Consider the following 14,204-nt stretch of genomic DNA (forward strand, 5'->3'; position numbering starts at 1 on the left):
ATCAGTATATGAAAAGAAATTTGGTTGGTTGACATTAGCGGTGGTAGACCTACCTCTTCTGTTCAAATATATGCGGGATTTTGTTACCATAGGCCTGCTCAAAAAAGTCTTAGATCGTAGATCTAGGTTCGTAGACTGCCATAGAGTCCATTTTGACAAACCTGGTTATTGGCAAATTTAAACCAAGCATCTAGAGACATCAAAAAGTAGTGACTTCACTGAGATGCTTAAAAAAACAGTGAGGACCTCGGTCCTCGGTTAATAAAGTAATTATTAATAACTATTATTGTTTTATAAAAACTTGGCATATTCACAGTATATAGGTTTCATTGTAAAGAAAAATCTGACATGTCTGAATCTCTTGTTGACTTTACTGTATATGGATCAAACCTATTACATTTTATGCAGTTTATGTTTGACGAAGCAAAGCTTGACACTGCGATCGTAATTAAAGTAGTAAGTTACAAATGTTTGCTTATACGCTATGTATGGCGGGAACTATATATATCTATTCCATAACAACTCTAAAGTGCATAGTAGGTCTTACCTCTGGGTATCTCTTTGTTAAAGAACGGCTATTTTAAGTTCATTTCGACTTTATCATGCGTGAAGAGTTTGACATCTAAACATCTAACATCTCATTTAACGAAGGTGCCAGGTCCAAACACTGGTTCCTGGAAAGATACTGGTACATGCAATATAGATATACGATATAGTATGAAGATAAAATTAAATGCCCTCTATAGTGATCATACGAATTAAAGAAATGGAACTTTTGGTGTAGAACCAATATTGATTTTGTAGTACACTGAGGGTACAAAAATTTCAGAAGTTGGGAAATGAGTTTAATCCTCAGCAACTACAACTCGTTTTGCTGGTCCATTACCTTTTAAGCGGTGGTTCATTTTATTGAGGAAGTGATAGTGATCTCACTAAAAATTTTTAAGGCCTTCAGAAATTGTTCTCCAGAAAGTGATCTACAAGAATTGTGGTAGAATGCTATGACATGCTGCGAACAGAAAACATAAATCAATAGCAACAAGTACGCGGACAATCTCGAAAATATTGGATTGACTATTCAGTTTTATTGTAATATAAATTGGATCACAACAGTGTTTCCGATAAAAAAACAGCTGTTTATAATCAGGACAAGTGATTACTGGCGTAACATTTAACCAACTTTACACAGTTACAGAGCAATTTCTTTCTTACAACTCTGATATATATGATTGTTAAAAACTAAAAAGCATTGCGATTGAATACATTTACATCAGTGGATCTGATGTTATTGGCAGGTAATCAAAGACAATTATATCCTATATTACCATCTTACCAAGTTGTACTCGGTCAAGAAATGCAACTTCACAGCGAATGAATAATAGTCAATGTGGTCATTCTACCCGTGTATATTTAGATTTTAATCACACCTACCACGACACTCTCTTTAAGAACAGTATTTCCTTTAAAAAACTGATATAGTAACATATGCAAAAGTACAAAAAAAAATTCGTCGTACAATTGTTTTCTGGACAACGCGTGCTTTCAGGATTATCGCTAAAATCGCTTCAAATATGATCTTATATTTATATATAGATCGGATGAGTAGGTGTGCACCTAAACAGTGAATTAGAAATTAGTGTTTGGGCAAAGGTCTTATAGAATCTATTTAAAACATATGAATCCGGAGAGAAGGTTGACACTATATTTAATACGGTACCCATGTATAAAATAGGTATTAGCAAAGACCTGGAAATCAATGCGGAGCACCTTCATGGCAACCTGTTTAACCCACCCAACTAAATACATTGTAAGCATAAAAATTAATTATTGAAGTATATGTCGGCTGATTATAATTTAATATATTTAATATTTGTAGTTTATATATGTTTCATCATCGTTATCAGTTCAAAAAAATTTCTTAAGGCGTTTCTATATGAAAATTCTGTAACTATGTTGACGAGTTTAGAATGACCTTTCACCACTAATATTTTTTTCAGTGAAACCAGAACTTAGAGTTTTGCCTTATCGTTTTTAAATACTATTTAAATTTGAGAATTCATTTCTCAATAAGTCACTATTATGGACGTCATACTAGGGTCGCTAATTAAATTTCTTCTTCTTGTAAAACACAACTTGATTTTTATTATTAGTACTGAAGTCACTCACTCAAAAATTCGTTTTTCTATTTCAAATTTTTAGTTTTATTAAATTTGAGTTTGAAATGTACACATAAAATTTTTGCTTAATTTCGAGTTTAGGAAGGAGCTAAGACATAACTATTTTTCTTTTTCCTCGTAATCAGTCACCGGATTTCGTTTTATAAAAGGCGATATCACTTTAAGCCAGCGAAGTCTCCAGAACATCTTAGAAAATTGGAGATCTACAAAACCCAATAAAAAATAAACCGTTATGTGAGTATAGACTTTAATTACATACATTCAACTTACCATGTTACTACTTGGTGAATCCATCCTAAATCCATATTCTAATATGGAGAGAGCTATAATATTAGGAATTGGAATTCATTAACACCACAATGCTTATCACTATAATTCTTGACATTTGATACAGGGTCACCTTCCTACTTTACTGTTGCGGAGATAATGACTGGTAGTGATAGTGCTTTGCTGTCACTAAAGCCAATCTAGATCAGTTGTCCTGGATTTTGTTGTTGGATCTTAAAAGTTTACCCTTATACAATAATTGATAACAAATAATATCAGGTATCGATTTTTTAGTGAAAAATTTACTTACCCTACTATCATTTTAAGCAAACCAAGTGCTAGGTCTAAAGATATTAAGAAATTGTAAAATAATCCAACTTAAAATTTGGAAAAAACCACCCTGATTTTGATTAGTCAGTGATAAGTTTACCGCTTCTGCTTGGATATGTTCAGATGAATTCTCATCATCAACAATCTCATCGTCATAAGATTCCATTTTCTTTCTGCGCCTTCTCTCTCTGTCTGCATCTATTCTTATTTGAGATCTTGAACGTCTCATTCTTTTTGGTTCTTGTTCAGAATTTGAGGCGTGGCTGCTGCTTCTATTCAGTCTTCTTGATGAACGCTTTTCCACTAACGTGCCGTCGGAATCAAGTTTTGTTGTTGATTTTGATTTCTTAGGTTTGTGTGTGTGTTCCTGTTCCAATTCTTCTTCCATACTATCGTAATCAAGTTTTGTTTTGGATCTAAATTTCTTTTTTTTTGGTTCTTCAGATTTCATAATATCACTGTTTTTTCGATGTAACATTCTTGAAGAACGTTTCTCTGGTACTGTATTATCGGAATCAAGTTTTGTTTTGGATTTTGATTTATGTTTCTTGATCGCACCTTCAGAATCCATGTCATTATTTCTTGCGTGTAGTTTTTTTGATGAACGCTTTTCAACTAAAACATGTTCCAAGTCAGGACCCATCAAACCACTATCTTTTTTATTTAATTTTTTCGATGAATGTTTTGCTGTGACCATTTTTTCTGACGATTCTGTATTACATATATTTTTATATATTTATAAAAAATTTTAAGAATTCTCATTTATTCTCATTTACAAGTTTAGTTCAGTCAAATGGACATATAGTCACGTATTAGATTTTTGTATGTATCTATTAGAGAAAATGCTATGATATGTATAGCTCTATTAACGTGATAAAGTATTGAAGAGAATGCAATTGTTGTTTTTACTACCTATCGCAATTTAAATTGTCTATTGTACTAAACTCTTTTGTTTCAGCCAATTCTTAAGCTTTCGCAGTTCTTTATGTATGTTATGTGAGAAGTAACGAGTCTCTCTCTCTCTCCAATACTCAAAGAGACTTAAGACTCCAAGACTTAAGCGAATATTACACATGAGATTTTTTTGTGAAAATTTTTTGTGGAATGCGAAAATTGTACCAAATTTGATGAGTAATAGTAACATTTGAAATATTTACAAAAAAGTTTGATGAAAATCAAAAAATTTTGAGTTTTCCCCTAAATGGCTCGTGATTTTCGTATACAATCGGATTTTTGTCGACTTATAGCCGACATATAGCTTTTTTAGATGATTTTGACAAGGCCATCAATTGGCTTTTTCAATTAAAAATTTAAATATATAAAAAAGTGTAAATAAAATGAGTTAAGTTTTTATAAAAAATTGTTTTCTTTGCAAATGATTGATGGTACTTACTCCTTCTAGAAGTTGTGGCGGCTTCAAAATCATCGTCTTCATCTTCTGCTTGATTTGCATTGTATGGAGTGAATTTTTTAAACTTCATATTTAAGAAGTTTCGATGCAGAACTAATCAAATTAATAGCTATAACTCTTTATAGCTCCTTCCTATTCCTAAATACCAACAAAAAAGTGTTACTGAGTTTTGAAACAAAAAAAAATATGTAGATATTGATATAAAAAAATATATCGTTACCAAATTATAATCATAGAAAATTTGAAAATCATAGCTTACTGATTTAATAATGATACTGCAGTAGTTGTAATTAGTTCTGTAATAGAATTCGGACCTTAAAATATGTTTATACTATGAGTTTAAAACAGGAGTATAAAAAATCGAGTTGCTTAAGTCAGTCTTTCTCAATCGCCAGGTCGCGAACAGTAGGGCTTATGTAAAATGTTATGGATATTAAATTATATATATTATAATATAATTCATCAGTTATAAGTGTCAAAGAGAACTATCATTCAAGACATGATATATTTGGGTCTACGTTAAAGTTTGTCGTTTTACAATATGTATGGTCTAACAATCGCTGAACTGACTAGAATTACGAAAGCTTTCTATAAAAATGGTGTCGACTTTTCTTCAATGATGGGACTAATTTTTTGCTTGATGGATCAACAAATAAAATTGTCGCATCTGGCGCTATGTAAGTTCACTTATAAGTATCGAAGGAATTTATGCAATGAATTTTGCAAATGCCAATACTCAATTCTGAGCATTATAATAATAATAATAATAATAATAATAGTATAATAATAATACTATTAAGTAATAGTATTATTAATAATATTAATAATTATTTATCAAAATCTTGATTACAAGTGTGTTTAATTTTCATAATTTTCAATTTGATTTTATCCATAAAATGTATAATATATGCAAGATATTTGGCAAATAAACATATACAATACTAATAATAATATTATTAATTCATTATTTCTTTTTTCTTATCAACAATTCACAACAATATTTGGTACATATCCTTTGAGACATATGATCTAAAGAAATAATATAGTAGAATCAATTAAGAGAAATAAAATAAAAAGTTGTTGGTTCAGAGAGACAGAGAGTAAAGAAAACAAAGAAAGCAGAGAGTTTCTGACTTCAGAGCTTGTGACTGCATTACTGAGATTAGCAGTGACCTTCTTCTTCCAAATTATTGAGATGTTTCACAAAGAAATTTATTCGATGTTGAGGTGTACCTTATAGACAGTATTTACATTATACTGGTAGTGTATTTTTGTGGTCGTATGAAAACTGACTATTGCTGTACTCTTGATTCTATGTACTTTGATTCTACTCAATCAAATAAATATATTTTATTATGAATGACATTTACTTGATTTAAGCGGAAAAATTTTTATTTATATTAAAGTTTTCTAATTTTTTTATGTGCCCTTAATATAAAGAAACACTAAATTAATTGAAGAGGCACTCGATTTTATGAATAATCGCGGGGCACCTGAACAATGTCCTCAGAATTATGGGATAATTTTAAGACATTTAAATTTAAATTAAAAGTGACACATCAATAATAATAAGTAAATTTATATTTTAATTTAATAAAATTCCAATTTTATTTGTATATACATATACTGTGGAAATAAATACATCCATAGAGTGTTTTATATAATAGTAATGTACAAAACAGAGGTTTATATGCTGCTTAGATAAATAATAGCATATGAAATATATAAGCGCATCGAAGTATATGAGTAACGTCTGCCAAGTATCAATTTTCCTAATGGTGTTCAATAGTATTGATTGCATACATAATCAACCAATGAATTCCTACATGAGATGCTCCTGAAATTTGATCTGGTAGAATTACCTAAAGAAATATTAATTGATTATAGACTTTTGATGCACTGTGTTTTTTAATCCAACTTACATATTTGGTCTATGGCAGTATGTTGAATATCTCTTCGAATTTTTGGTTTCACACTTTGTGTACTAACGTTAGCTGCCACGACCAGCCTTATCCTCAGCATCTGCTTCCCTGTTAGTAGCACCTGCTTTGGATTTGTTTTTACCCATTGCATTAATCACATTTTTGACTTTTTGAGCTGCTTCCTTATCTTTTTGCGTCCAAGTGGTCCCCAAATTTCGACAATCAGTTATGCGACTTTGAATTAAACATTCTATATCATCTAAATATTTCTGATATTGATCATTTTCGGGATTGGTGTTGCCACTCATTTTTGGTTTTTTGTTTAGAAATCAAAAAAAATTGCGCAGATGAATTTTTTTATATTTCAATTAATTTTTTTTTATAGAATTAAATTTAAAAGAATACTTGTTGATATTAAAATATTTGCTTCAACTATGTTCATTTAAATAAAGCTGCTTTCTTAGAGAATTGTGGAGCGTTGCTTCTTCCACTTCACCTATAGGTAGGTTAATAACGCATGCTATAGAATAAAATATATCCTCAAAAATTTCATGTTTTTTTTTGAATAATTGTTTTTTTAACCATACAGTAGTTTAGAATATTCTCAGATGTCTGTCATCAGCAATACTTGGAAATAGTTTTTAGATTTAATTTTTTAAGACTATATAGAAGCACACAAATGTTGTACTTGACTTGCTTTATTGTTGTGCTGTGTTGTGGTTTTACGAGAGAAAAGTTCTTTGTTAGATCTTTGGTCTTACAAAAGACCTTTATCGCGACATTGATATAATTCAGCGAATTAACACCCAGCAGTTTTGCTGGCTTGATCATGTCATGAGAATAGATGAAGATGCTTCAGTGAAAAAGGTATTTGAAGCAAAAGTTGAAAGAAGAAGTTGCAGAAGTAGAACATGTCTCCGGTGAAGTGGTCAAGTCAAAGGAGGACTAACCTCCTTTGATATACGAGAGTAGAGAAGGCGCTTGGAGAGATCTGCTGCGACAGACTGAAACTCGGTAACGGGTTGTTATGACCAAGCAAGTAAATGTGGTGGTTTCTTCAATGAATACACTCGCTATGGTTTTTTTTTTTTGAAACAAACATGAAAACCACAGCTATACCCATTGTTTTATTAATTTATTTATTTATTTTTGCAACTTGTCGTTCATTGCAGATAATGTGTCAATAAAATATTTATAGACAAATTTTACAGTCATGTTAACTTTACATTTGGTAAATAAATCGATTTTGTCTTCTTTTACCTTTTGAGCAAAGTACATCGATTTACATATGCGGAAGCTTTGTTTTGTTAAATGAAAATATTTCTTATTTCTTCTTCGACTGGTGAAATTTTGTAGTTCAAGAGATTGTAACCATATCTCTAGGTAATCAGTTTAAAACTGGTATAGGATGTATATTCCATTACATAGGAAAGGAATATACATCTCCATCATGAATTTTAAGGTTGTGAGATTTTAGATATTTAATGGCAATATTTTTAAATACAGCAATCATGAAGCTTTCCAAATAATCATCGATGACAGACTAACACCTTGAATATTTCCATAAAATCTAACAAGCATATATTCTTTCTTCCATTATCTTCCATTATTACATTCTATCTTTCATTATTATCAATAATGTCTTTTATTCAGTGGTTTCGGTTAACAATAGAATGAAAATTTCTAAAATCGAGTAGTTAAATTGATATTAATTTTTTCTCATTAAGTGTTGGATTGAGTCTATGATCAACCTTTGAGCATTTCAAAATATACTCATTGCTTTCCTGCTTTTGTAATTGAATAGAGTAGAGTAGAGTTCTTATATTCACACAAGCCTTTTGACATAACAGAAACAGTAAAATAAAAATATATTTCTTTACTGCAAATGAAGATATTTCTATTTGAATCACATAATATCTTCCTTTAGACGTTTTGTAACTGCTGACAAAATATCAAAGTATATAAAGTTAAGATATACTTAAATAAGCCTATCTTCTTCGAAATAATAAGTAAACACTTAACTTTTTGAACTAAATACGTATATAGGAGTACATCTCTTTGTACCATAAATAATTTTAATATTAAATATAAATTCAGTTTGACTTACACTTACGAGTCAATCCACAAGATGAGTCTTAATCCTAATGGAATTTCATACAAATACAATACACAACATCTTATAAATATGTTATTTTCTTCTATGATTTTTAATAGAAAAGTTGAGTAAACAAACATTGTTAAATAAAAAAAATAGTCCAAAAAATTTCATTTATTTCAGCAACTTTATTATTTAAATCTTTTAAACCAATTTTTCTCGAAACCTAACACTTTTCTCATTTTACGCACCGAATGTCTAGAGATTACATATGTTTAATCAAAACCATAAAATGGAAATTGTGAGGTGAAAAGATTACGAACTTTTTCTCTTTTTTTCGGAATTTTTAAGAAGATTTCAGTTTGGTGTCAAAATCTTTTACTGATAAAACCTTGACTTAAACCAATTTCGCTTTGACAGATTTCTGCTTATAAACACAATATTTTCCTAAATTGCAAAAATTTCAAAAATTTCAAAATCAGGTGGAAATTTGCCCAACTCCTTTGTGCAGTTCGTAAAATCTGAAAATTGTTCAGCTCAACGTAGAAGAAACTCAAGGCGCCGAGAATAGGAGGATGACAGTGAGGGCAGCACAATCTACTAAAGAATTTATGACACAAATTCAGCTTATTTGTTATAAATAAAAGCTTATTTGTGTTGGATAGAATCTGCAGTTTTTGCTAATTTCTTGCAGTTGCAAAAATTGACTTTTTTAAAAATTGGTTTGACCTTTTGTGCTCCGACCCAGGTTTGCCACTGCACCTTGTGCAAAATCGTTTCCAGTCACAATAATTCTGCCAGTTCGGATATTTGCGTCCTGTCAGATATTTTCATTTTTTCTTTATAATCCTTTCATTTTCACTTCATTTTTTATTGTTTTTTTATACTTCGGTTTTAGCTTTAGTTGACAGTTTCTTTTTAAATTTTTTTTGGAATTTTTTCATTTTCATTTTCATTGGTGATATATATAAATCGTATTCCGTAAATTGGATGTTTTTATTTTCAAGGTGGTGATCTCAACAAATAACATGGATTTCTTTTCATTTACAGTTATTGTTCTACTTTTATTAAGTAAAATTAATTAAGTTCTATTTGAACTGAGCATTAAAAATAAGTTTTCAGTATTTAAATCTAAATTTAACATTTGTATATTGAAAAACAACATTAGAAAATCATAATAGAAAATTGTAATTAAAAAAAAAATTAATAGAAAAAGTGAACGATGAGCGAAATGGTGAAATCCAATTATTAAGAACTGGAATGTAAATTATCTAAAAGAACTAAAAAAAATCGAGAGAAATAGATTTTGTGAGATGCTGAGAGAGTGAGAGAAAAAGAGAGAGCGGGGGAAATAATGAGAGAGAGAGAGTTAGAGAGAGATACTGAGAAAGAGAGAGAGAAAGTGCGAGAGAGGAAGAGGTCGTATGTCAGCACGGTTGCCACTTGAAAATTTTTTTCTGTACCAAAATTGGTTTAAAAAGGTACCATTTCTGTAAAAAAAGGTCCAAATTTTTTTGGACCTTTTTATTTTCTCGTTCTGTGTTTTTCATAGTGTTATAAATGAACAAAATATAAAATAGTGCAAAGTTGCATTTATAAAAAAAATTAATTGGAAATATCCACAATAAAGTTGGGTCGTCAAAAATGTACCATTTTTTGAACATGAGTACCAAACGAAAAAAAAAAAAAAAAAAAAAGTACCAATTTTGGTACTAAAGTACCATAAGTGGCAACCGTGTATGTCAGATAGAAAGAGTAAAAGCTAGATATGGAGAAATAGAGAAAGTGACAGATAGATAGGGAGGTAGAAAGAGGCAGAAAGAAAGAGTGGGAAAGGAGAGAGAAAAATATACCTGAATTATAATAGCTTTAAAGTTTTACAAACCTTAAGGGCTATGATAGTAAATAATTTACCCCAAAAAACTAAATTCTTTTCATTGTACATCATATTGAATTATAAAAATGAATGATTTTTATCAAAACGAAAATTAAAAAATTTAAAATTTTTAAAAAATTCAACAAATATTAATCAGACATTTCGTTATGCGATTATATTATATTTTTGATAATAGATAACAATATATATAGTTTTAAATGTATTTATATGAAACGGTAATTACTTACTAGAAAGACAACATCGAGAAAGTGGAAAAAATTCTTTATATGTATCTCTGTGTGAGACATATAAGAGAGGATCCGTATAGACTAAGTGTCTTTTGTGCGGATGGTCTGTACGCGTTTCATGTAACAAACTTCGAAATTACAAATATATATATTAGAAATGTACATTTTATATTTTCAAAAAAATTATCCCTTTATTCAAGTAGTATTTAATAACTACACAGTTTGACTATAATCCATATGACCCAAATTGGTTCTTTAAAGACTCTTAGCATCTACAAAGTGATATGCTAAAATAATGATAGGTGAGTGGAAGTTCTATAATAATTTTTCAATTGAAATAATGAAACCTGAACAGTGAAGTCATGTATTGACTTGAGTCAAGACTGGAAAAAAACAAAATCACGATGAAGGCTTCGTGTATTTCTTTTTTTGAAGGCTAGTCTCTTAAGATTTGGACAACACTCGTATTCGTATGGTATATTAATAACAAAAAATAACAAAAATCTTTGATATAATATATAAATTTTTATTTGAAACAAATTCTCTGAGCATGATAAAGATTCAGTGGTCTTATATATACGATTTTATATATATATTTTTGATATAATATTTTATTAGGTATTATATATTACAATCATTTATTTAATTTTTTTTTATTATGTATAATATGGGGTGCTTAAAATAATAAATCTTATTTTTTTTTATTTCAGGTAATTCATTATATTATAGACAATAAGCAATTGTGCCGATAAAGTGGTAATGTACATATACATAAAGCAATATATATATATTGTTTTTCTATATAATCTATAACTAAAAATTTGGCATAATTCATTACAATATCTTTTTTAAATTTTTTTAAGATATGTTTTATATATGCAAATTAACTTAATTGCCATGGTATAGTCGCTCCAGGATATTTTATAGCGACTGTAAAGACTGTGCTTCATCTCATGTGTCAGTGCCCTTCTTTAGCTTGGAGGATAACAAAAGTCTTCGGGGCCCCTTTTTTTATCGACCTGCGTGAGCTGTCATCCTGTAATACTAGGGATTAACCAAATTAATAGAACTATCAGATTGATTTTTCTTACCTAGTGCGGTAGTCGTCACCTTTTTCGACGATGGTGTATACTGATCTTTTAATCTATGTACATACCAATGATATTCTTATATTCAAGTGGGCTTTTTGGAAACAAAACTGCCACTCTAACCTACCTATACCTACCTAGCGATTACAAAGGCATCTTATAACATAACATAAGACATAACTTTCTCGAGTATATTGTATGAAGAAGAACCAGTTTCGGAGTTTAGGTTAACGCAGTTATAAAAACATTTTACAATCTCAATTTACAGGCTGTATACTCTATCACTTAACTAAATATATACGTAATATTAAGTCTGCAAATTTGAAGCACTCAATGTGTGCCTTTAAGGCACATTAGCGTCTGGATGAGCCAAATACTAATATTCTTTATGTACCTTTACAATAATGACTGAACTACCTGACGAGATAAGTTGCCCATCTAGATATTTTTATTGTTTATACATTTCTTATATAGAATATATATAGGAAGGGATGATATATATACATATGTATATATAGATATATAATCATATGTACCATATTATTAAGAACTTTTATTATTTTTAATTACTTATTTAAAATTTCTTAAACCTGTGAATAAAAGAATAAGGCCATTCCTTATCACATTATACTTTATTTTTCTATTAATTTCACTTAAGATATTATCTTCATCTTTCAAAGAAGTCCTCAATCAACTCATAACTTTATATTATTTTTCATTAAATAATATGAGAAATTTTTAATCTCATTATAATTTTATTCGCAAATGAAGTATCCTTCTCGCCGATTATTTCCATATCATAATTAAACTCTTATGAAAACGAAGAAGTGTTAACACGAATCCTTTCAGCAATTCTGTTTGCGAATTTATGTGGAACTTTTGAAAAGGAAAGTTTGTTTATATTAAATTTCATGCTAAATTAATGAATTACAAAGGAGTTGAGAATTTCGTATGCCGCACGGGATACGTCGTTATTATGTAAATAAAGTTAAATGATTCAACTTATTTTCCGTTTCAATTTCGCACACTTTAATTCATTTGTGGAGTCATTCCATGGAGCAAACACACATTGCTTCACGTGGCCACATGCAGCTCCATGCCGTATCCTGCTGCAACCGCTGCTCTGCGCACATTCAAAGCCAGTGCATCACACCACGCCAAACATCGAGGCGTTAGGCAGAGATGTGCCTGTCTCAATTGCAATCAACTGAGCACCAAAAATACTTCATAGCATAAATATTGCAGGAACCCAACTATTTTTGTGGCAACACTATCAGCCTTCAACCTGCAGCCCGGCTACGAAATAATCCGAATCCCAACGTTAGGGGTACGGAGAGTTCAACGCCAAAGCGATTCCAAAGCAGTAAAAAAGATAAAATTTTGCATGAAATATTTTAATTTAAATGTTGGTTTAAAATTTATCTAAAATGTGAAATGAGGTGAAGTTATTTAAAAACTTTTTCACATTGTCCTTGCAAATTTCACTGCAAATTATTTATTTTTTTTATTTTAAACTCTCGAATGTTTGCTTTTAATTTTGCTACCCAACAACAGTATAAAGTGCTGCTTTTCTTTTTAAATAATTTTTATTATTATATTAAAATAGTACATATATGAGAGAGTTTTTAGAACATTATTTACTCTGCATAATAAAAAAAATTTTATTTTTTTTTAAAACATATACAAATTTGTCAACGTCGATGGGAATTTTTTATATATCAATATATCAATATAAAATATAATCAATCAATCAAAGTGTTAATTATTCCGACTTTTAGTTTTTTAGTCATCGTCTAATATTATAGTAAAATAAAATGGAATGAAGGAAAGACCATCCTACTGGCAGGATAACCTTTATGCTTCAACCAACATAACGATAGGTGCAAGTGGCAGAACTATAATAAATAATCGAATATATAAATAAAATAAATAAGTAATAAATAAATTTTTCCTTTATATGCTGTAAGACAATGGGCCAGTAGGCCTAAGTGAATCCACTATAGATCGCCGATATATACCTAACCTAATGTGACATTTACCACAACGGAACTTACAAAATTTTTTAGTATATTTACAGATCTTTTAGAACATTTCCAAAGCGTTGATTAGTTAATATTTTTATTAGTGTATTCCATATAATGAGTTATAGAGCTAAAATATGGACTAGAATTAAATTAGACCTGCACAGATAGAAATCCTGAAATTTGAAATGAATCGATAGTAACGCGAAGTCAGACAGTTATTAAAACCATGACACATTCTTAGCACAATTTTTTACAACCACGACTACAATGACGTAATAAAGAAATACAACAATTGTTTTTAATAAAAATTATATTACACAAGTTGTATGTGCCTAAATAAATACTAATTTTTAATGAGATAATAAATATAATAAGAGATTTGTTACAAAATATGTGTCTAAATAAATACTAATTTACAATGATATGATCACTATACTGAAACATTTGTTACGGCGTATGTGCCTAAATAAATACTAATTTTTTATGAGATAATAAATATAATAAGAGATTTGTTACAAAATATGCATCTAAATAAATACTAATTTACAATGAGATAGTATCTATAATATAACATTGTATAATTAAGTAAATTCTTGATTAAATATCTGAATTAAAGATATATGGTACATCTTCGTAATTGAACAGTCTTTATTACCCTTTTTATAAAAACTGTTCAATGAATTGACTTTTTATTAAAATAACATTTGTATTGACCCGTCTTCATAAGGTATAATGCTCACTCGTTACTTTTCAAGTTTTAATATAT

The 14,204-nt window shown here is 29.4% G+C and overlaps 2 protein-coding genes across 4 annotated transcripts in view; one reads left to right on the forward strand and one right to left on the reverse strand.

Moving 5' to 3' along the window:
• Nucleotides 1-14,204, forward strand: part of LOC119662232 — a 129,040-nt gene that overhangs the window by 40,665 nt on the left and 74,171 nt on the right. The window lies entirely within an intron of this gene.
• LOC119662235 lies at nucleotides 2,621-4,369 on the reverse strand. 2 transcript variants are annotated; one of them, XM_038071813.1, is made up of 3 exons: nucleotides 4,168-4,369; nucleotides 2,755-3,485; nucleotides 2,621-2,677 (listed from the first exon to the last, which is right to left on the reverse strand). In XM_038071813.1, the coding sequence occupies exons 1-2, from the start codon at nucleotides 4,253-4,255 to the stop codon at nucleotides 2,767-2,769; spliced, it is 807 nt and encodes a 268-aa protein (XP_037927741.1). In that variant the 5' UTR covers nucleotides 4,256-4,369; the 3' UTR covers nucleotides 2,621-2,677; nucleotides 2,755-2,766. The 2 variants fall into 2 exon arrangements, with proteins under 2 accessions (XP_037927741.1, XP_037927742.1); XM_038071814.1 differs by having other exon boundaries at nucleotides 2,621-2,691.

This window comes from Teleopsis dalmanni, chromosome X (genome assembly GCF_002237135.1).
Source record: "Teleopsis dalmanni isolate 2A chromosome X, ASM223713v2, whole genome shotgun sequence".
NCBI lineage: Eukaryota > Metazoa > Arthropoda > Insecta > Diptera > Diopsidae > Teleopsis > Teleopsis dalmanni.